Raw genomic sequence first — 24,498 nt, 5'->3', positions numbered from 1 at the left:
TTCTTTTACCGATGCATGAGGGTCTCCCCCGCCCCCATCCAATTTTAAATGTAATATGGAAACAAATTCAAGGGCTTTACCTGCAGCCACCTTTGCATGTAATTTGCAGGCAGCGGCTTCTCTTAAGCACACTGAGAAGGAAGAAAAGAGTGACTTTGTTCTTGGCTGAAGGTCCATTTCCACTCACAGCAGCTACTTGTGCCCCCCATTCAGGGTCATTTGGGAAGGATCGGGGACAACCCAGTGTAACCCCCCAACTCCCCTGGCCACGGGCAAGGTGTCTGGTCAGCAGAAGGGCTTTACATTAAATGAAACTTAACGTATGCACAGATGTTTTGTTGGAAGAGAATCAGGAAGAGTTTCTCAGCAATTAGAGTATTTCAAATCAAAACACACAGTCTTTAGAGTAGAGGAGACAGTGCAGGTAGCATTAAACTGTGAACAACTGAGACAAGCTCTGTGGATACTGGACAGGACAGATCCTCCCTGTTCAGGGCTCAGGCCAAGGCTGTGACTCTTAGGACAGCCCTGAATCCTTGCTGTCAGCACCCGTCACTCTGCAGTCTGAGGTCAAGGACTGTGCACTGCAGAGAGAGACGAGCATGAAGACAGAGCTTTGAGGCCAGCATCAGGAATTTTAAGTCATTTTATTTATGTGTGTTGTTATTGTGGTTCGATTGCTAAGTTGTGTCTGACTCTTTGAGACCCCACGGACTGCAGCACACCAGGCTTCCCTGTCCTTCACCATCTCCTGCAATTTGCTCAAACTCATGTCCATTGAGTCGGTGATACCATCCAACCATCTCATCCTCTGTTGTCCCCTTCTTCTCCCACCTTCAATCTTTCCCAGCAACAGGGTCTTTTCCAATGAGTCAGTTCTTCACATCAGGCAACCAAAGTATTGGAGTTTCAGCTTCAGCATCAGTCCTTCCAATGAATATTCAGGACTGATGTCCTTTAGGATGGACTGGTTTGATCTCCTTGCAGTCCAAGGGACTCTCTAGAGTCTTCTCCAACACCACAGTTCAAAAGCATCAATTCTTCAGCACTTAGCTTTATGGTCCAACTGTCACAACTGTACATGATTACTGGAAAAAACACAGCTTTGACTGTATGGATCTTTGTAGGCAAAGTGATGTCTCTGCTTTTTAATACACTGTCTAGGATGGTCATAGCTTTTCTTCTGAGGAGCAAGTGTGGCCTCCTTTAAATAAGAAAACCTCAGTGTCTGGGAGCTGGACTATGTGGTTTGGTGCTTCTGGTTTTGCTAAGTGGAGGATTTTATTCAGTCCTCCTTTGGGAAAAGATTAAGTCCCACACCTCCAATTATAGACCCAGGTACATCGACTGCCTAGCTTTGCAACAACTGCTGGAAAGTCCCCATGAAAGATTCCTATGTAGAAGAGAGCGTAGGCAGAAGATGTTAGAGGCTGGAACAGGTTTCTGCCGTGTGCTGTGTTCCTCTGACCGTACTTCAGTCCCTCATGTTGTGTATATTGTACGTAAAGGTTTTGAAAATACACAGTGGAACCTGAATGATTTTTCAGAGCATCCTGAGTCTTTTTCAGAGACAGAACTATTCTAGAGAGCGCTGCTTTAGGCAGAAAGGTAGGGTCTGCTCATTGTCGTCAGCTGCCCTTTGGCCTTAGTGGCTCAGGTTCATTCTGGTGAGCATATTGGCAAAGGCAGATTTTTGTAGACATGATCAAGAAATGACAACGGGTGGAATTTAACACTTTGCTGCTGATCGCATGAAATCATCTTGTCTTGCATGACTTTTTTTAAAAGAGAAAGCAAGGACTATTTAGAGCAGAGGAAAAGCTGCAGAACTCTGCCTGGAAGTGAGGTTGGCCTCCTCTCCCCACTGTGCCAGGAGATGGGGCCACCAAGGTCATGACCCCTGTCCAAGTCCAGTTCTAACAGCACATGGCCTATCTAGGAGGAATTGATACTGACCAGGGTTCTTGGCCTTCTCAAGGCAATAGAAACTGATCAGAGGCCAGACAAGAAATTCAGGCAGGGCTTTATTGGGGCCCCTCTGCAGCAGAGGGGAGCAAGAACAAGTAAGGGATTCCCTTACTCACTTGTTCCCCAAGGGGAGGTGGTGAGCTGGTCCCTTATATGGGGTGAGGGTAGGGGTGTGTCCAGGGGTCAGGCTGGAGGGTGGCTTAGGTGGGGTTTGCCCAACCCATTGAGGGTGTTGAGTGCAGGGGACATGTGCAGTACCCTGCTTTTGCTCTTGGGTCCTCAGAAGTAGCAGTTGGGGTTCTTTGGTCTCTCAGTATTTTATTGTCCATAACTTGCCCTAATTGTACATTGTTGTTGTTCAGTCTAAGTCATGTCTGACTCTGTGACCCCATGAAGTGCAGCACACCAGGCTTTCCTGTCCTTTACTATCTCCTGCAGTTTTCTCGGTGATACCATCCAACCATTTCATCCTGGTCACCCCTTCCCCTTCTTCCCTCAATCTTTCCCAGCATCAGGGTCTTTTCCAATGAGTTGCCTCTTTGCATCAGGTGGCCAAAGTACTGGAGCTTCAGCTTCAGCATCAGTCCTTCCAATGAACATTCTGGACTGATTTCCTTTAGGATTGAGTGCTTTGATCTCCTTACAGTCCAAGGGATTCTCAAGAGTCTTCTCCAGCACCCAGTTCAAAAGCATCAATTATTTAGTACTCAGCCTTCTTTATGGTCCAACTTTCACATCCAGACATGTGTGTGTCCGGATGGGTGTTATTTGCTCAGTTGTATCTGACTCTTTGTGACCCCATGGACTGCGAAGGCTCCCCTGTCCATGCATAACTACTGGAAAAGCTATAACTTTGACTATATGAACCTTTGTCATCAAAGTGATGTCTCTGCTTTTTTAAATTTTTTTTTATTTTTTTTTCTTCCATTTATTTTTATTTGTTGGAGGCTAATTACTTTACAACATTGCAGTGGTTTTTGTCATACATTGAAATGAATTAGCCATGGATTTACATGTATTCCCCATTGTCTCTGCTTTTTAATACACTGTCTAGGTTTGTCAAAGCTTTTCTTCCAAGGTGCAAGTGCCTTTTGATGTGACTGCAATCACCATCCTCAGTGAGTTTGGAGCCCAAGAAAATAATATCTTTCACTGTTTCCACTTTCCCCATCTATTTGCCATGAAGTTATGAGACTGGATGCCATGATCTTAGTTTTTTGAATGTTGAATTTTAAGTCAGGTTTTCACTCTTTTTTCACCCTCATCAAGAGGCTCTTTAGTTCTTCTTTGCTTTCTGCCATTAGAGTGGTATCATCTGCATATCTGAGGTTGTTGATATTTCTTCTGGCAATCTTGATTCCACCTTGTGATTCATCCAACCTGGCATTTCGCATGATGTACTCTGCATATAAGTTAAATAAGCAGAGTGACAAAATACAGCCTTGATATACTTTCCCAATTTTGAACCAGTCTGTTGTTCCATGTCCAGTTCTAACTGTTGCTTCTTATTCTGCATACAGGTTTCTCAGGAGGCAGGTCAAGTGGTCTGGTATTCCCATCTCTTTCAGAAGTTTCCCCAGTTTGTTGTGATCCACACAGTCAAAGGTTTTAGCATAATCAGTGAAGCAGATGCATTAAGTTATTTTTAGTCCCTCATTGTTTCTTTGCATCCTGTTTCTGGAGGAGACATTTGTCCGGGTGACAGGCACTGCAGCAAAGGGGCCCAGGGCCTGTCTCAGAGACATAGTAAATGCGTCAGTCACTCAGTCGTGTCTGACTCTTTGCGACCCCGTGGACTGTGGCCCGCCAGGCTCCTCTGTCCATGGGATTCTCCAGGCACGAATACTGGAGTGTGTAGCCATTGCCTCCTCCAGGGGATCTTCCCAACCCAGGGACTGAACCCGCTTCTCCCACACTGCAGGTGGATTCTTTACTGTCTGAGCCACCAGGGAAACCCAGGTGAAGTGGATAGGTAAGAGGTTTTTGGGTTCTGGCCTCAGGTCCTGCAGGGAACCATGTCCAGCATGCTTTACTTCCTCCCTGCCCTGCACCCCTGGGATGTGTGGAGCTGCCCAGACAAAGCCAGGCAGGCAGGCCACTGGCCAGGGTTCCGGCAATGATGCCCCCTCCCCTGTGCTCCAAAGCTGACTTCTGGGCCCTCAGCTCCCCTAACCCAGCCTCCCCATGGCCTGGGCCATGTGAACTGTGCCTCCCAGGGAGGGACTTCTGGGGCTGTGGATGCTTGCCCAAAAGCGACATGTTGTGCCTGCAGCGACATGAGCGGTCTCGTGATGCTCTTGAAAATAATGGCAGTTCTGTGGTTGGTCGGGTTCATTGACATGAAACAGGAGAAGAGCACACACATTTATTTAACATTCTTATGTGCACATAGGAGCCTTCAGGAGGAAAATGAAGACCCCAGCAGCTCATCTACTGTTTTATGGAAAGAGAGATTGTGGGACGTGAGTAGGAAATTTAGGGGGGGGAACTTGTGGAGGATCAGGGTTATTTCACAAGATGGTCTGTCCATGCCTATGAATATCTCCACACCCATTTCTGGTGGCAAGAACGTCCTTCTCTTCATGATGCAGGGAGGGAGGGCCCCTTTCTCACAGAGATGCTGGGGCCTGACTGTTGGTGGAAAGCGGGGGCGGGGAACCCTTCCCGCACCTGCTGTTTCGCAGACACCTTCAGCTCAAAGTCATCATTATGCCAAAGCGGTTGCTCTCTGGATGCCATGTTTGGACCCTCTTTTAGGACAGTGTCATGACTTCACACTTGACAACAGAATCTGAACTTCCCACATCTCAGTTTGCAAGGGAACTGGGATGAACCAAAGGGAATGAAGTAATTGAGAGAGAAGGCCTTCTGTGCACAGTCTGCCCCTCTGCCTGGTCAGTCTGGCTCAGGGAGGCCTCTCGGACCTGCTTCTCATAAAGGGGGCCTGGCCTCCCACTCATCTGCAATTCAGATCACTCTGCACGCCCGCCGTTCACAGCAATTCCAGACTGTCAGCTCGGGAGGCAGAGCATGCGTGTGTGTGGGTGTGGGTGTGTGTGTGTAGTCTGTAGCTGCTGACAAAACCTCTGTGTAATAGGCCAAAATCCCTATGGCAGGAGCTGCTTATTAGTGGGAAAGAAATTCACAAATACAGCCCAGTCCAATCATTTACTTTAACAAAAGATTTATTTGAAACAGGTTTGTGCAGACATACACCAGTCAACAGGATTGATCAAAGCCACGCATCATTACATTTTCCAACCCCCCCTCCCCAAAATACCAGTAAATGCCCTTCATTTGTATTCATTCAACGAGGAACCCCCGGCTCCCGGTTCTGGCTAAAGACTGCTGTAATTTAACAACCAGAGGACGTTAATAGGACATGAGGACGGTAGTAAGACTTCCAGAGGGGGAGGACAGGACCGCTATACTCCAGAGAAGAGCTGCCCACTCTGCTGGGAGCCAATTAAGCCAGCTCCCCCCTACCCATGCCCCCTTCCCTCTGCATAACCAGATGAAATCTCCCAGCCAAATGCCATCTCAGCAGTGGCAGCACAGATGTGACAATGGAAAGGAGAACACGTGGCTTTGCCCAAGTGAAGGAGACACTGCAGGGTGGCATGTTCAGACCGCAGCCGGAAGGGTGACCTGTCAGGGCTGCAGGCCCTGGGGGCGGGGGGACTAAGGGGGCAGCCCAACACACCTCCCAGCTCAGCCACCCGGGAGAGGGCAGGTGGAGTAAGAGCGACTGGACTTGGGTTGACTTTATTAATTATTAATGGAAAACCGCAAACGCATTCCCCTGTGCAGGGACTTCGTGGGGAGGAGGGAGGCCCCGAGACAAGGCAGGTTGTCTTTCTGTTCTGTACCTGGTGTCTCCTGCTCTGCCTGCAGCTGCACGCCCAGCGGTCTCAGGACCCCGGCCGGCTCCGGTCCTTCGGAAGGAAGTGGGCTCACATCCTGACCCTCAGGCGGCCCCCCTCCTGCTGGCCCTTTCTCCACACTGTCAGGCTGGCTTGTGAGAGGCTCTTGAGAAGGCTCTCTTGACCCCGGGTTTCCCCGGGCAGGGTTATTTGGATAGCGCCAGTCTTTCCACTTGCTTCTTCCTCTTCCGTCATAAATCAAAGCCACCTGACACTTTGTTCCCAGCTTTTAAAATGCACAGGTCTCCTTTCTGTGGCCAGGTCAGGAGAAATGCTGATGGGCTAATCTCAGGAGTGTGTTTTTCTTGGTCTGATGCCTGGGAGTAGATATCGCTAAGGCAACTCGGACGAGAGATTGTCACTTGAAAACGAGCCGGCCTGGGTGTCAGAAGAATCACTCTCTTGTCTCCTTCCTGTCCACCGCCCCCCCCAGTCAGGGGAGCAGGGGCCTCTGCTGGGTGACAGGTATGGGCTCTACGTGGTGTGGGGACGGGGGGGTGCGTGCCCCTCCTCCACTGCTGCTTGTTTCACAGTCTAGCCACTTGGAGCTGCTGTGGGCTCCCAGGGCTTTCTTCCTGCCGGAAGGATTCCCGTGTAGACCCAAAAAACCAGAAGCCCTTTAAACAGCTGGAGCTGGAGGTCTGGCATTAAATGAAGCTCTTGTAAAAAAGAGTGGAGGCGTGGGCTGCTGGGCACTGGAGGATACAAGAAAAACTCAGTGAAGAGTCTGATACGTCGAGTATCATGGGTCCCTTCCTTTTGGGAACACTTGTTAGTTTGTCATCACATGGGATCTCAGGTCCTGACCTCTAAGACCCATTGGAAAATCTTCTGTCCTCTTAGTTCTTCAAGATAGAAAGATGGCTAATATGAGGCAAAATAATTTTCCCCCAAGACTTACAGAGACCAAGAACAGACTTAAAACCATAGAGCCTCTGCTGTATTGCTCTATTTTTTGGGAAGGGATGCTTTATTTTCACTGTCTCCATCACTTGTATATTTTCTAATTTAAGCATCTGCATGAAGAAATTGTTTAATGAATATGATGGGGTGGGGGGTGGTATCCTTTAACTTGACCTGATAAATTCTCTTCTTTGCCACATTATTTCAGGCTCTGCTTAACCAGTTTCCCTGTTAAAATTCTTTATGGCTCCCAGGAGATAAAGGCTACATTTCAAATGCTGAGCCTAAATCACCTTTGAGTTACTTGGGGACAGTGACCCTGGGCGGTAATTCAAACCCTGGCTGAAATGTGTGTAGTTCTTTCAAATGTTCAAAACTAAAGACCACCTTATCTTAGAGCAGAGCTTTGAAAACATTCTATTCAACCTGTGGTCCAGGATGTAAATCTCTAGGAGTGGGACTATGATAGGAAATTCTCTTCTTTATGGTTAAAAAAGATAAAGGGTCATTATTATAACAATAAGATGATAGACTAGAGCTTTATTTAAAGAAAATTCAACCATATAGTTGATAATATTATGTCCATATGCATTTTCAGATATTAGTTACTTATACTCACTTTTTCATGATCACAGTTTCTGGACAAGTAATTATAGATTTTCACTGCCAGCTCCCTACAGCAAGACCTAAAGCCTTGTCAGGGGAAAGCAAAGACCAGCACAGCTCTCAGCTGTGGTCCACCAAAGCCCAGGCTTCCATGTTAGGGTTTCACTCCAAATGTTAAAGGCACAGCATCTCCTTTCTCCAAAGCACAGGGTTTTTGTTTTGTTGTTGTTGTTGTTGTGTGTGTGTATGTGTTGGGAGATGGGAGAATGTAACACTGGTCAAGACTGAAATATTCTGCCTAGAGACAGACTAGAGGCATCAGTGACACCCAAAAATTATGACCAAGCCCCCAGACTGGTGATCACAGGCTAATCCCAACAGCCCAGCAGAAATGGCTGATTTCTTCTGCTTTCTCATTTCCTCCTCTCGGCGTGCAGGCACCCACCTGTGCTCGCCGGTGCAGAGCTGAGAGCTGGGGAGGCTGCTCTCTTCTGTTTGCAGAGGCAGCCGGCACCAAGCAAAGGTTCAAATGCGCATCAGCAGTCTGGGTACCAGGCTAGCCCAGCACTGGGTCCGAGTGGGATCTGCCATTTTAGCCCAATCGAATGTCAGGCCCTGCAGTGCCGACCTGCTGGCCTGTGTCACGTTCCGTGTGGCAGAGTGACAATTCCCAGGTGGCATCTCCACGGAGCTGACAGCGTGGAGCCTAGTCGGCCCACCCTGCTCCCAGGGAAGGGCTTGTGTGCGACACTCTGACCTCAATTTAAAGATAGGACAAACAACACAGCGCGAGTCGCCCCAGCTGAAGGTCATGCATCTCACATAGTGACAGCTGCTCTTCCTGGACACCCAGTTTAGTCATTTGGCTACAAGATAGCTTAATCGTGGGAGGGAATAAATAGAAAGGCATCTCTCTAGTGCTTCCTTCTCTGTGCATCTTTCATGACTGCAAAGGCTGTTTAGTCTACTTCTCAAGAGAGCTGGAAAATATACTTCAGTCTCAGAAAACTCAGAACTGTATTTCAACGTGAAAAATGAGAATGATAAAGCCCTAAAAAAGTGCACGCAGTAATTCGCAAATCTGATTTGGAAGGCTTCAAGAACCAGCCAAATGTTTGACCAAAAAATTGAGTTTGAATTCCCTTTTCCAACCAGGCTTAGTTCCCAGATGACACCAAATTGTCCTGGGTGCCTAGCGCAGCTCAATCCAAAGGTTCATTTCTCCTCTGTATTTAGGACTTCCTCCTCCTGTGTGTGAAGGTGGGACATCTGCCTGGCTTTGTGTTAATTACAGGCACGTATTTTGTTGTGATTCTTGCTCAAGGGTCCTCAACCCCTCCTCTCTCTGGTTGCCCTAGTGTTTAAAATGTCTCAGACCTTGGGAAGGGAGAAGGGGCCATTTTCCTACCCTTGCCTGTTTGCTGTGCTGTTCTGCTTGCCCTGGAGCCCTCTCTGTGCTCTCATCACCTCTCGTTTTCTGTAAGCCAGGCAGATCATACCCTAAATGATCTCAATGCCCAATCAGACGCGGATGCTCTGAAAAGAAGCCAAGGAAGCAAAATGCCCCATTGTTTTATTTTGTAATTTAGCATGGCCCTCCCCAGGGGAACTGTGTCATTTTAACCAGCCACAGCTGCCCAGAAGTATTGATGTTACACCATCCAAATAGCTGGTTTGGCAACAAAGCTGCAAGTAGGGGACATGCCTCCAGGCTGGTTCCAGGTGGTGCCTTCCCGCCTGAAGGCACCTGGGTTTTGTCCTGTTCAGAACTTGGACAAACACGTGGCCACCCCAACCCCCCCCCCCTGCCCCCCCCCCCCCCCCCCCCCGTGTTGGAATCAGGGACCCTCCTGTTCAGACAGCTGCTTGCATCTAACATGGGCAGGATAGGAAGGAAAATCTGTCCAGGTAAGAAAGGCCGCTTGCTTGAAATGTCTGGAGCTCTGTTCAATTAAGACTGCAGGCCTGTGGACACTGTAGGCTGATCATGACGACTATCTGGGCTTCGGGCTTGATTTCAGAATTCTGTTGACATTTGCAGGAAAAGCGTCCTCCTTCGGTGTCTCTGCCGCCACTCCCCTGCAGTGGCTGTCTTCCTCTGCACCTTCAGGGACTCTCACTAGGCTATTTATCCTCCCAGAGTCTGGAGCGACTGGTGTGTTCCTTTGCTGGGGAGACGTGCTGTAAATTTACTCAAAATCCAAAATGTGCTCTGAACTCCCAAGAGAACGAGTGTGGGTTCTAATTTAAGCAGGTGCCAAGGTCCAGGGGTCTGGAGGCCAGAAAATGAGGTTTGCGAGCCTGAGCAGAGCAGGCAGGGCTCCAGCAAGTCCACATCACCCTGACCCGCAGGCCTCCTTGTTGCCAGAAAGAGGAAGATAAACACTTGGAATATATGCAAATTGCTGTATCTTTAGATAGAGAAGAAGGGGGGTTTCTTGCATCCGTTTCTGAATCTGGGGGAGAAGGAGGGAGGGTGAGGGTCGGAGCAGGTGCCCGCAGCTGCCATGCACCAAGCACAGGGCCAGCCATGCAGCAGGACTGTTTTGGGGGCGCCCGGCTGGGAGGCGCCGGGCAGGAGGGGTCAGGAGACTGTGCAGACCCAGCGGGTCCGCCCTGCTGAGACCGTGACTGAGGTTCCAAAAGTTCTTCTCAGGTTTACCACCCAGATACCTATGTTTATGACTTCACTGCAATCAAGGTGATGATGCCAACTTCATACAAACACAGGGGACATCAAAGCCAGCGGGCTGTCCACCTCGAGGGAAGGTTCCGTGCAGCCTGCGGAACAAACCCGCGGGTATCCGACCCCCAGCTGGGCTCCTCACGCAGCATGAAAGCCTCTCCCTGTTCTCCCAGAGCCACCCGGACGGATGTGTAAATACTGGGGAAACATAATGGTTTTAATTTCACACCTCACAGCGCACAGTTGAACGCTTAAACAAGAGTCGGGCCGAGCACGGCGGACGAGCAGGGAGGGCGTGGGGTGCCCCGGCAGTCTGGGTCCAGGCTCGCCAGGGCACGGAGCGAAGGAACGGGCTAAGGCCACAGGACGTGTTGCGGTGTTTTGGCTGCTGCCATGAGTCTCTTCTTGCGCTCCGGCGGGAGGCAGCGTCCTACTTCTTCCTGGATTTCTGCTTCGTGGTGTCATAGGCGCGGACGATTTCCTCCTGAGTCACGGCTCCGTGTTCCTCCTGGGAGAAGGCGTACCCGTCTGCAAGAGAAGCACAGGGGCCGGTGAGGAGGGGCGTCCAGAGCAGCTGCATTTGGGGGAGAGACTGCGGCTCTGTAGCCTTGGATGGGGGTCCAGGGCCCTGTGACCCCCATGAAGGGGGGGTGCTGACGCGGCTGGGCAGGGCTCATTTAGCGCAGCCTGTGAGGCATCATCTGTGGGTCACTGGGCCATGGCTGCACTTTCCCACCACCCATCAAGAGGAAAGGTAAGTCGTCCTGTGCGGGAAACATCCCAATGCGCCCCGAGCCGCAGGCCAGTCGGTAATTCATGAAGCCATAAACACACTAACAGGAAAGGCTGGCAGATCACACATGGCGCTGGGAGCCTGCCTGGCTGACGTGCACGGATCTGGACCGGTAATAAATTACCGTGAGTGTGTATTCGTGTAAATAAAGAAAAAGATCACTAGATAAAGTTGAGGAGTTTAATGATTGGCCCAGTGGCTACATAAAGACTAGATTTTACAACCAGTACCAATAATGATTTTTTCCTTTTTTTGGCCACAAAGCTTGTGAGATTTTAGTTCCTCACTCAGGGATTGAACCTGGGCCCTTGGCATTGACAGCCTGGAGTTCCTAACCACTGGATCCCCAGGGAGTTCCCACTTCCAATGATGATGACAGCAGACAATTATTAAATGCTATGTGTCTTGGGCACTGTTGTATGTATTATGCTAAGCACACATGGCTTATTTCCTCCTCCTGACAGCCCTAGGAGACAGGTGAGAGCTCTTCCCATGTCACAGGTGGGGAAACTGAGGCACAGGTGATGTCATTTTTCCCAAGGTGGCAGAGCTGGGAGTCAAGCCCAGGCAGGGCCCACATTCCCCTGCAGCTCTGTCCTGTGTTCCTGGGACGGAGTTTGCATTCCCAGCCTGAGGCAGGACACTCCCTCCTAACCAGCCCTTCCCACTGGAGGGACATTTGTAAGACTGCCTCTCTGCTCACTGACCCTCCTGGGTCAGGGGTCCAGAAACGCCCCACAGCCAGATAAGACGTTCTGAGCAAAAGACAACCCAGGCCAGAGCCTGCCTCCCATCCACACATGTTTATGACTTATCACTGGTGCTGTTATCTCATCATATCCTTTAAAGGAGAACAAGAAATCAGGAGTTTTGCCTGTGTATCATCCTGGATTTCTTTTTTGTTTGAATTTTTATTTTATATTGAAGTATAGTTGATTCACAGTGTTGTGTTTTGGGTGGACAGTACAGTGACTTAGTTATACATGTCTTCAGTTCAGTTCAGTTCAATCGCTCAGTTGTGTCCGATTCTTTGTGATCCCATGGACTGCAGCACGCCAGGCCTCCCTGTCCATCACCAACTCCCGGAGTTTACTCAAACTCACGCCCATTGAGTTGGTGATGCCATCCAACCACCTCGTCCTCTGTAGACCCCTTCTGCTCCTGCCTTCAATCTTTCCCAGCCTCAGGGTCTTTTCAAATGAGTAAGCTCTTAGCATCAGGTGGCCATAGTATTGGAATTTCAGCTTCAACATCAGTCCTTCCAATAAACACTCAGGACTGATCTCCTTTAGGATGGACTAGTTGGATCTCCTTGCTGTTCAAGGGGCTCTCAAGAGTCTTCTCCCAGTTCAAAAGCATCAATTCTTCGGTTCTCAGCTTTCTTTATAGTCCAACTCTCACATCCATACATGACTACTGGAAAAACCATAGCCTTGAGTAGACGGATCTTTGTTGGCAAAGTAAAATGTCTCTGCTTTTTAATATACACGTGTATCTATTCTTTAAGCTCTTCTCCCATTTAGGTTATTAGGGAGTATTAAGTTCCCTGTGCTATACAGTAAGGTCTCTTGTTTGTCTATTTTATATACACACGTGTGTACACGTCCGCCCCAGTCTCCTGTCCTGTCGCTCCCCCCCACCCCCATACCATGAGTTTGTTTTCTGTGATTCTGTTTCTGTTTTATAAACAAGTTCATTTGTAGCCTCTTTTAGATTCTGCATGTAAGTGACATCCTATGATATTTGTCTTTCTCTGCCTGACCTACTTCACTTAGTATGTAAGTGCTGCTCCCACACCTGGGGAGGTAGGCAGCCACGGGGCTCTCCATCCTAAGCTGGCTGTCCCCCCACCCCATTTTTACAGGGGATCTGGAGCCCAGGGCCAAGGCCCCAGGTGAGAAGGGCTGGTTCCAGTCCTTGCTTGGCCACAGAACTGGTGCCCTTTAAGGTTTCGGTCTCCTGGGTTTACTTTTCCATAAAATAAATGGGCTGTACCAGACGAGGTCTCCACCTCGTCTTCCATGCGGGCCAGCACGGGCCCCTGGCTGACAGTGCCCGGGCCACAGAGCCCTCTCCTGCAGGCAGAACTGCTTCTACCCTTGGTGTCCCCAACGGAGGCCTCCACTCCAGGTCAGGGACCAAGGAGCCTGACTTGACAACCAGCCCAGACAAAACAATTGGTAACTGTGTTTTAATGCGCCTTCTCCAGTGCTGGATGGGCTGGAGTGAAGGGGGCTTGCTGAGAGGTACAAGTAAACACTGCTTGGGAATGTCCTGTCGGGAAGAGGGCCTTAGCATCTGGAGTGGTCTACTCCCTGTTCCAGGGGAAGGGCTGCAGCCTTATCTTTTATTTCGTGTTTTCTGTTCAGACCTGCCTGCGCCTGGGGGACTCAGCTGCAGTGCCCTCCTGGGCTCCTGGGAACAGGGCCATCCGGTGGGATAGCTTGGCCCCTCGGTGGTGGGAAGGTTTCCAGGGAAGCTTCTGGTCAGACAGCAAAGCTATTCTCCTGGAGTCCCCTCTACCAGCTCCCCCAGGGGGATCCACCAGGATGTTCTCAGCCTCAACTGAGGCTAAGTGGACTTGCAAGAAAGAAAGGATGGCGGTCCTAGGAACAAGGGTGCTCTGTGATTCAAATAAACATTTTCCTCTTGGAAACCAGTCCTGGGAGAGGTTAGACCAGAACCACCAGGACAGTAACCACCCAGGCAGCCTCCGCCTGCCCAGCCTGACCAAGATTCCCCATCGCTCACAGCTCCTGCCAGATGAACAGGTAACTGCCATCTGCATTCAAACGGGGAAGGGGGGAGCCCTGGCTCATAGCATTTCCCGCCATCATTCATCTCCAGGAAGTCCTGAGAGCCGGGAAGGAATGCTGGGGGCCTGGAGAACACACTTGATGGCTGGTGCATCAGCTTCCTTGACCTCAGTCGCGGCCGGGACCTGAGGACAGTGTTCGGGTAGGTGGGAGGGCAGACGCACTGCTTAGTTGTTTTGTCTTCTTCTGGTAGGACATTTGGGGAAGTCCATAAAATCAGGTCATTTTTTCATTATTTTGGAATGAAACGTCCCTTAAGTAGCATTCCTTCAACGCTGAGCTCTGATAACATCTTAGGGGAAGTAGCTGTTTCCTATCTGGAAGAGTCCTCAGAGCAGAGAATGTGGGAAGACCAGGGGGATGGCAAAGAGATCAGACCGGCCAGGGAGCCCTGAGCCTGGGCTGCGGACACCGTGTACGTGCGGTCCCCGGGAACAACTGCTCCAGGACCTGGGCTCCTGGTTTCCTGGGAACACTGAGGCCGGAGGCTGCTCCCGATGCAAGATGGTCTTCTCTGGGGGTGAGTGATGAGAACACCCTCCTGCCCATCAGGGTCTTACTATTAGCTGCTGACTGTCTTTAAAACATGGTGTGATTTTTAGCAGCTTGCCTATGCTTTGTACTTGTTCATTAGAAAAAAAAAATTTTTTTGTCCTTCAAAATATGGAGAGTTCAGAAAACAATTCTTAGTTATTTTAAGAGCCTTTCCGGTTGTTGCCAGACAACCGAATGGGTCCTCAAGTGGTCTTTGCTCTCCTGTCTGTCCTTTCTCTGGTCAGAGGCTCCACAGCACAAGACCTGTGTTTATGGAGCCAGCGCTCCCGTTCCTCATGGGCTGTGCTCCGACCGTCATGCGACCTCACAGACTGTGTAAGATGGACATCATTCCATTTTTTCCCCTCAGGTGAGAAAACAGATGTTCAAAGAAATATGTAAGTGGCTCAAACTTATTCAGTTAGTGGCAGAAAAGTAATACCTAGCATTTTACTCCTTACTGTTAGGCTCTGTGCCAGGCACTCTGTATGTACAACCTCAGAGAATCATCCCAGTAACCCAAGTATGTTCTCATGTCCTCTCTGATTTACAGGTCTAGAAACAGAGGCGTTAACTCACCTGAGGTCACAGAGGGGCAGAGATGGGACAGGACTGCAGGCAGCCCGGTTCCAAGTTGCGACCCCGAACCTCGGAGCCCACCACCCCACCTCCTTCAGACTCACCCTCTCGAGGATCAGAGGCCCTGGCTGGGCTCTGGAGCCCTGGGTGGTGCTGGATCAGTTACTGCGCTGATCTGAGGCTCGGCCAGGTGTCCTGAGGCAGGTAAGCCCACCACCTCCCTGAGCTCCATTCCCTCTGAACTCTCGTGTCTCCCGCTCCCCTGGCCTCTGGCACATCCCCGTGGACCCCACTTGGCAGAAACCAGGCCAAGCCTCCACTTGTGGGGCCAGGGGAGGCAGGGGCCAGTGATTGTCATTGCTTAGTTTGCAAAGAGCACGGGGCCATCCTTGGGATGCACCAGGCAAAGGCAACATCACTTCCATCTTAGAAAGAATCTGACTGGGAGGCTGACACAAGGATCATAACCACATCCAAGTTTTAAGTTTATGGACCATGTCATTCAGACACTTGACTAGGTCCTGGGGAATTACCTGCCACCTAGCTGTCCCTGCCTGGGGCCAGGTACACCAATTCTACTTCCCTATGTGGGGCTCCAGCCTGGCCGTAGGCTCCCCCCATCCCCCCGTCCCAGGGGGCTACTCACGTGGCATGGACTGCTGGAGGGAGCTGCCCCGGAAGAGGGTGGGCGGCGTCTTCCTGCTCAGCCTCTTTAGCAGCCGGTCTCGCTCGTTCATCCTGGGGGCACAGCACACATGGTCAGTCTCCGGCCCCGTGGACACCTCCTTGAGGTGCTTGGAGGGCGACTTCAGGTCATAAGATGAAACAGACCAGGAAGAAGCTGCCCCCATCCAGAAGAATGCCCCATCTTACCAGCCACCTGTCCACACAGATGCTGCCTGCTGCTGCTCGACCCCGTGAACTGGGTCCTCTGAAAGCAACCCTGTGTCCAGCCCACCCTGTGCAGGACACCTTGGAGCCCTGCCAGCCTCACCCCGGAGGGGACCAGTGCTGTGGCTCTGGTGAATGAAAACCCTCCATCCCTGCCAGGCCTGGAGCCTCCCCCAGTACCCTGGGGACCCAGCAGGAAATGGTTTCTTTCTGTAGAATCTGATGCTTCTTTAGAACCACGGTGAACACCAAGGTGCATTTTCTTTGAAAACCTAAGGATTAGGAGTTCTTCCTGCTTCTCCAGACATGATCCCCTCCAATGCTGCCACTGCTTTGGGAAGACACAGGTCCCCCCCGAGGACAGCTGGGTTTTATGCCTGCAGATCAAGATGGGGGGTACTCGGGGTGGTCCAGTGCCCTGACTTCCTCCTGTTGGGGGGACGTCACCAGGCTTTCCCCAAGAGATCACGGTGTACAGAGCTGCCCACACCGTCTGTGATGGCTGGACTGGGCCCCTCCAGACTGCACCTGTGGGAACCCCAACCCTCCAGGATGCCAGGATGGGCCTGGATTAGGAGAGGGGGCTTTTAAAGAGCTAATTAAGTTCAAATGGGTTCCCTGGTGGCTCAGACAGTAAAGAAACCATCTGTAACACAGGAGATCTGGGTTCACTCCCTGGGTTGGGAAGATCCCCAGGAGAAGCGAATAGCTACCCACTCTAGTATTCTTGCCTAGGGAATCCCATGGACAGAAGGGCCTAGCAGCCTACAGTCCACGGGGTTGCAAAGAGTTGGACATGACTGAGCAACTAGTGTTAAGTTCAAATGGAGTCGTTGGGGTGACCCTAATCCAATCTGACGGGGTCTTTATGAGGAGAGGTGATTAAGACACACATACACAGAGGGACGACCAAGTGAGGACACAGTGAGGAGACTGCCTTCACCTACAAGCAGAGGAGGCCACCTCCGGAGGAACCAGCCTTGTAGACACCTTGCTCTGGGACTTCTGACCTCCAGAACCATGAGAAAACACTGCTGTTGTTTAAACTATCTGCTGAGTGGTACTTTCTATGGCAACGCACACAGCCCCCTCCCCAGCCCCCAATCTGCTCTGCCCCGATTCCCACGATGGGAGTTGTAGGAGAAGCCGAGGTTGCCTGTGGTCCAGGCCTGAGCCCAGGTCCCACTTCATGCTCCCCCAGGGGCCTATGTGGGGGGAGCAGGGCCCAGCTCCTCTCCATTGACCTACGAGCTGAATTTCACTGTGCACTAAGACTGCAGTGTCTGATTATCTTGGTTGGAAGGACGAGCCTCAGCCTGCCCTTCTCGGGAAGACATCTGATGAGGACACATGCTTCCCTCTCCCCTCACACTGCTTCTCCCTGCCCTCTCGTCTTTCCTTCCAGGGAAATGAACTGCCCTGGGCCCTCTGAACCAACCCTGAGCCACAGGGCTGAGCAGATGCACCATCCACAGCTCCCAGACTCTCTGGGCATCACCAGGCATTGCGGTCTTCATGCAGGTATGCTGATCATGGTGCTTGATTATTTGTCAGCTTGACTTACTTTCACACACACACGCAGACACAGTCTCCACTTGCACTCTTGTACCAAGTCGTACAAGTGTTGGAAAAGCTCAAGACAGAAATGGGTATAAGAATAATATTTACCACTTCCAGCATTCTGCTATCTATATATAGTTTGAAAGTCACCTCCTCAAGAAGACTTAGGAAGAAAGGTGAAGAAAACACAATCAAATATTTGCTTTGGTTAATTCTGCTTAATAAGAAAAAAAAAGAGTACAGCTTACTTAGGAAAGAATAATTTAGGTCTAAAAAAGAGAACTCTTGATAAAATATTACAAACCAAATTCAGCAGTATAATTAAAGGATTATATAACCTTACCAAGGACTTCCCTTGTGGCTCAGTCAGTAAATAATCTGCTTGCAATGCAGGAGACCCAGGTTCAATCCCTGGGTCAGGAAGATCCCCTGGAGAAGGAAATGGCAACCCACTCCAGTATTCTTGCCTGGGAAATTCCATGGACAGAGGAGCCTGGTGGGCTTCTGTCCATGGGGTCGCAAGAGTTGGACACAACTTAGCGACTAAACTTACCACCAACAACCTCACCAAATGGGATTTATTCCCGAATGCAAAGGTGGTACAACATACAAAAATCAATCAATATAATACACCACATCGATAGAATGAAAGAATAGTATCAATGATCACCTACATTAACACAGAAAAATTATTTGACAAAGTCCAATGCCCTTTCATAATAAAAATGCTCAGCAAACTAAGACAAGAAGGGAAATTCCTCAACAGAGCATTTATGAAAAACCCACAATTGACATCATACTCTGTGGTGAAAGACATCTCTCTCATGATCATGAACAAGACAAAGCTGTGTTGTTTCACCACTTCTATTCAACAAATTTACTGGACATTCTAACCAAAGCAGTTAGCTAAGATTCCAACAACTTTTTGTTTTAATAGAAATGGAAAAATTTATCCTAAGATTCACTTGGAATTACAAGGGGCCCCAAGTAGTAAAAATGATCTTGAAAAAAGAACAACAGAATTATTGGACTCATACTTCCTGACTTCAGTTCAGTTCAGTTCAATTGCTCAGTTGTGTCCGACTCTTTGCGACCCCACGAATCGCAGCACGCCAGGCCTCCCTGTCCATCACCAACTCGCGGAGTCTACCCAAACCCATGTGTAAAACCATAAGTGAACGTGAGTCACTCAGTCGTGTCCAACTCTTTGTGACCCTAGGGATTATATAGTCCATGGAATTCTCCAGGCCAGAACACCAGAGTGGGTAGCCATTCCCTTCTCCAGGGAATCTTCCCAACCCAGGGAATGAACCCAGGTTTCCCGCACTGCAGGCAGATTCTTTACCAGCTGAACCACAAGGGAAACCCAAGAATACTGGAGTGGGTAGCCTATCCCTTCTCCAGGGGATCTTCCTGACCCAGGAATTGAACCGGGGTCTTCTGCATTGCAGGCAGAATTTTTACCAACTGAACTACCAGGAAGTCCTGAAATTTACAGACATATAAATCAGCGTAGTGTAGTTAAGTAGTAATCTTGTACATCTATGGTTGGCTGATTGGCCAAGGTACCAAGACCATTCATGAGGAGAAAAAAGTTTCTTCAGCAAATGGGTCTGCAGTAACTGAGGTTGAGCTCTTACCTGCAATCACAAGCAAAAAGTATCTCAAAATGGGTTGAAGACCTAAATGTAAGAGCTGTGGTTGTTTTTCAGTCACCCAGTCATGTCTGACTCTTTCGACCCCATGGACTTCAGCACACCAGGCCTCCCTGTCACTGTAAGAGCTAAAACTATATAAATCTCTATATGGATAAATATAAAAAGATTTATATATATCTATATCAGTTCAGTTCAGTCGCTCAGTTGTTTCTGACTCTTTGCGACCCTGTGAATCGCAGCACGCCAGGCCTCCCTGTCCATCACCAACTCCCAGAGTCTACCCAAACCCATGCCCATCGAGTTGGTAATGCCATCCAGCCATCTCATCCTCTGTTGTCCCCTTCTCCTCCTGCCCCCAATCCCTCCCAGCATCAGGGTCTTTTCCAATGAGTCAACTCTTCGCATGAGGTGGCCAAAGTATTGGAGCTTCAGCTTCAGCATCAGTCCTTCCAATGAATATTCAGGATTGATTTCCTTTACAAAGGACTGGTTGGATCTCCTTGCAGTCCAAGGGACTGTCAAGAATCTTCTCCAACATCACGGTTCAAAAGCATCAATTTTGTGGCGCTCAGCTTTCTTCACAGTCCAACTCTCACATCCATACATGACCACTGGAAAAACCATAGCCTTGACCAGATGGACCTTTGTTGGCAAAGTAATGTCTCTGCTTTTTAATATGCTATCTAGGTTGGTCATAACTTTCCTTCCAAGGGGTAAACGTCTTTTAATTTCATGGCTGCAGTCACCATCTGCAGTGATTTTGGAGCCCAAAAAAATAAAGTCTGTCACTGTTTCCACTGTCTCCCCATCTATTTCCCATGAAGTGATGAGACCAGATGCCATGATCTTAGTTTTCTGAATGTTAAGCTTTAAGCCAACTTTTTCACTTTCTTCTTTCACTTTCATCAAGAGGTTTTTTAGTTCCTCTTCACTTTCTGCCATAAGGGTGGTGTCATCTGCATATCTGAGGTTATTGATATTTCTCCTGGCAATCTTGATTCTAGCTTGTGCTTCTTCCAGCCCAGCATTTCTCATGATGTACTCTGCATATAAGTTAAATAAGCAGGGTGACAATATGCAACCTTGACGCCCTCCTTTTCCTATTTGGAACCAGTCTGTTGTTCCATGTCCAGTTCTCACTGTTGCTTCCTGCCCTGCATACAGGTTTCTCAAGAGGCAGGTCAGGTGGTCTGGTATTCCCATTTCTTTCCAAATTTTCCTTAGTTTATTGTGATCCACACAGTCGAAGGCTTTGGCATAGTCAATAAAGTAGAAATAGATGTTTTTCTGGAACTCTCTTGCTCCAATGGATGTTGGCAATTTGATCTCTGGTTCCTCTGCCTTTTCCAAAACCAGGTGGAACATCTGGAAGTTCATGATTCATGTACTGTTGAAGCCTGGTTTGGAGAATTTTGAGCATTACTTTGCTAGTATGCGAGATGAGTGCAATTTTGGGGTAGTTTGAACATTCTTTGGCATTGCCTTTCTTTGGAATTGGAATGAAAACTGACCTTTTCCAGTCCTGTGGCCACTGCTGAGTTTTCCAAATTTGCTGGCATATTGAGTGCAGCATTTTCACAGCATCATCTTTTAGGATTTGAAATAGCTCAACTGGAATTCCATCACCTTCACTAGCTTTGCTCATAGTGATGCTTCCTAAGGCCCACTTGACTTCGCATTCCAGGATGTCTGGCTCTAGGTGAGTGATCACACCATCGTGATTATCTGGGTCATGAATATCTTTTTTGTACAGTTCTTCTGTGTATTCTTGCCACTTCTTAATATCCTCTGCTTCTGTTAGGTCCATACCATTTCTGTCCTTTATTGTCCCCATCTTTGCAGGAAATATTCCCTTGGTATCTCTAATTTTTTTGAAAAGATCTCTAGTATTTCCCATTATATTGTTTTCCTCTATTTCTTTGCATTGATCATTGAGGAAGGCTTTCTTATCTCTACTTGCTATTCTTTGGAACTCTGCATTCAAATGGGTATATCTTTTCTTTTCTCCTTTGCCTTTTGCTTCTCTTCTTCTCACAGCTATTTTAAGGCCTCCTCAGACAACCATTTTGCCTCTTTGCATTTCTTTCTCTTGGGGACAGTCTTGATCACTACCTCCTATACAATATCATGAAGCTCTGTCCATAGTTTTTCAGGCACTCTATCAGATCTAATTCCTTGAATCTATTTGTCACTTCCACTGTATAATTGTAAGGGATTTGATTTAAGTCGTACCTGAATGGTCTAATGGTTTTCCCTACTTTCTTCAATTTCAGTCTGAATTTGGCAATGTGTTCATGATCTGAGCCACAGTCAGCTCCTCGTCTTGCTTTTGCTGACTGTATAAAGCTTCTCCATCTTTGGCTGCAAAGAATATAATCAATCTGATTTCAGTATTGACCATCTGGCGACGTCCAGGTGTAGAGTCTTCTCTTATGTTGTTGGAAGAGGGTGTTTGCTATGACAAGAGCGTTCTCTTGTCAAAACTCTATTATCCTTTGCCCTGCTTCATTCTGTACTCCAAGGCCAAATTTGCCTGTTACTGCAGGTATTTTTGACTTCCTACTTTTGCATTCCAATCCCCTATAATGAAAAGGATATCTTTTTTTTTTTTTTTTTTTGGTGTTAGTTCTAGAAGGTCTTGTAGGTCTTCATAGAACCATTCAACTTCAGCTTCTTTAGCATTACTGGTCGGGGCATAGACTTGGATTACTGTGATACTGAATGGTTTGCTTGGAAACGAACAGAGATCTTTCTGTATTGAGATTGCATCCAAGTACTGCATTTCAGACTCTTGTTGACTATGATGGCCACTCCATTTCTTTTAAGGGATTCTTGCCCACAATAGTAGATATAATGGTCATCTGAGTTAAATTCACCCATTCCTGTCCATTTTAGTTCACTGATTCCTAAAATGTTGTTGTTCACTCTTGCCATCTCCTATTTGATCACTTCCAATTTGCCTTGATTCATGGACTTAACATTCTAGGTTCCTACGCAATATGGCTCTTCACAGCATCAGACTTTGCTTCTAGCACCGGTCACATCCACAGCTGGGTTTTTGCTTTGGCTCCAACTCTTCATTCTTTCTGGAGTTATTTCTCCAATGATCTCCAGTAGCATATTGGGCACCTACTGACCTGGGGAGTTCATCTTTCAGTGTCATAACTTTTTGCCTTTTCATACTGTCCATGGGGTTCTCAAGGCAAGAACACTGAAGTGGTTTGCCATTCCCTTCTCCAATGGACCATGTTTTGTCAGAACTCTCTGCAGTGACCTATCCGTCTTGGGTGGCCCTACATGGCACAGCTCATGGTTTCATTGAGTTAGAGAAGACTGTGGTCCATGTGATCAGATTGGTTAGTTTTCTGTGGTTGTGGTTTTCAGTCTGTCTGCCCTCTGATGGAGAAAGATAAGATGCTTATGGAAGCTTCCTGATGGGAGAGACTGACTGAGGGGGGGAAACCAGGTCTTGTTCTGATGGGTGGGGCCATGCTTAGTAAATCTTTAATCCAATTTTCTACTGATGGGTGGAGCTCTGTTCCCTCCCTGTTTTTTGATCGGAGGCCAAATTATGGTGGAAGTAATGAAGATAATGGCGACCTCCTTCAGAAGGTCCCATGCGTGCACGGCTACACTCAGTGCCCCAACCTGCAGCAGGTCACTGCTGACCCACACCTCTGCCAGAGACTCCTGGACACTCACGGCAAGTCTGGGTCAGCCTTTTGTGGGGTCACTGCTCCTTTCTCCTGGGTCCTGGTGTGCACAAGGTTCTGTTTGTGGCCTCCCAGAGTCTGTTTCGCCAGTCCTGTGTAAGTTCTGGTGGCTCTATGGTGGGGTTAATGGCGCCCTCCTCGAAGAGGGCTTATGTCACACCCAGGTATAAAAACAAAACAATGCCATTAGCAGCAAAATGGATAGACCTGGAGATGATCACATCAACTGAGGTAAGCTAGACAAAGACAAATACCACATCACTTAGATGGGGAACCTAATAAAAATGATACAAATGAGCTTAGTTACAGAACAGCCTCACAGATCTCAAAATCAAACTTAAGACTAACAAAGGGGAAACTTCAGGAAAAGTGATAAATTAGGAGATTTGGATTAACAAGTACACACTATTATATATCAAATAGATAACTAACAAGGACTCACTGTATAGCACAAAGAATTCTACTCAGAGTTCTGTAATAATACACCAGAGGGAGCGGGTGGAGAGGGAGGTGGGAGGGGGGACCGGGATGGGGAATACTTGTAAATCCATGGCTAATTCATTTCAATGTATGACAAAAAACCACTGCAATGTTGTAAAGTAATTAGCCTCCAACTAATAAAAATACATGGAAAAAAAATAAAGTATATATATAAATACATATATATAACTGAATCACTTTGCTGTTCACATGAAACTGATACAACATTGTAAATCAACTATACTCCAATTGGAATTTTTTTAAGAAAGTGAAAGGACAACCACAGAATGAAAATATTTACAAATCAAGTATCTGGTAAGGGCCTAGTACCCAGAATGTATCAATAATCCCAACTCCAGGCAAAAAGACAGACAAACCAAACCAAAAACGGGCAAAGGATTTGGATACATTATCTGAAGAAGAAACACCGTGGCCAATGAGCACCTGAGAAGATACTCAACATCATCAGTCATTAGGGACATGCAAATCAGAACCACAAAGAAATAGCACCTAGCATCTACTAGGGCAGCTATAAGAAAAGCTAGAACAGATAACGACAAGTCTTGGAGAGCACGTGGAGAGATTAGAATGCTAGCACATTACTGGTGGGCCTGTAAAATGATGCAGCCATGGTTCTTCAGGAACTTCAATGTGGAATTGCTATCTCAACTGACAGTTCTGCTTCTAGGTTACATAACACCCAAAAGAACCAAAAATGGACTCAGACCTTTGTACACCAATGTGTGTGGCAGTGTTATTCATAATAACAGTCCAGATAGATACCTATCAATTGCTGTGTGGATAAACAAGGTGTGATCTAGCCATACAATGGAATATCATTCAGCCACAAAAAGGAACAAAGGACTGACACATGCACAACATGGAAGAACCTTGAAAACCTTATGGTGAGTGAAAGGCGCCAACCCAGTAGGCTATGTCTTGTCTGGTTTCATTTATATGAAGTGTCTGGAACAGGCAACTACACAGAGACAGAAGAGTGGGTGGGGACTGCAGCGGGGAGTAGAGGTGGGGAGGGGAAAGGGGAAGAGAGCGGGGAGGGTCTGCTCAAAGCATCTGAGGTTTCCATTTGGGGAGATGAAAATGTTCTGTAATTAAACAGGGGTGAGGGCTGCACAGCAGGTGAATGTACTAAATGCCACCGAACTTAGTGGCTTAGTACATTTAGTACTAAGTACACAACTTAGTACACTTAGAATGGTAACTCTTATATTCAGAGTAAACAAGGTCCTGTACTGAACTATATTTAGTATCCTGTGATAAACCATAATGGAAAAGAATATGGAAAAATATACATGTATAACTGACTCATTTTGCTGTATGGCAGAAATTAATACAACATTGTAAACCAACTCTACTTCAATAACATT

The 24,498-nt window shown here is 48.0% G+C and overlaps 1 protein-coding gene across 1 annotated transcript in view; it reads right to left on the bottom strand.

Annotated features, from left to right (window-relative positions):
- Positions 1–5,135: 5,135 nt before the first annotated feature.
- The window catches only part of ATP8A2 (ATPase phospholipid transporting 8A2), a 447,047-nt gene continuing 427,684 nt past the window's right edge, over positions 5,136–24,498 (bottom strand). The window contains exons 36-37 of the mRNA XM_070471693.1: positions 15,455–15,546; positions 5,136–10,614 (exon numbers count right to left, since the gene is read on the bottom strand). Coding sequence (XP_070327794.1) covers positions 10,517–10,614; positions 15,455–15,546 — 190 coding nt within the window. The 3' untranslated portion in view covers positions 5,136–10,516. The remainder of the gene's footprint in view (positions 10,615–15,454; positions 15,547–24,498) is intronic.

This window comes from Odocoileus virginianus, chromosome 8 (assembly GCF_023699985.2).
Source record: "Odocoileus virginianus isolate 20LAN1187 ecotype Illinois chromosome 8, Ovbor_1.2, whole genome shotgun sequence".
Lineage (NCBI taxonomy): Eukaryota > Metazoa > Chordata > Mammalia > Artiodactyla > Cervidae > Odocoileus > Odocoileus virginianus.
Note: the sequence above shows the minus strand (reverse complement) of the source record. Positions and strands in the feature narration are given on the sequence as shown.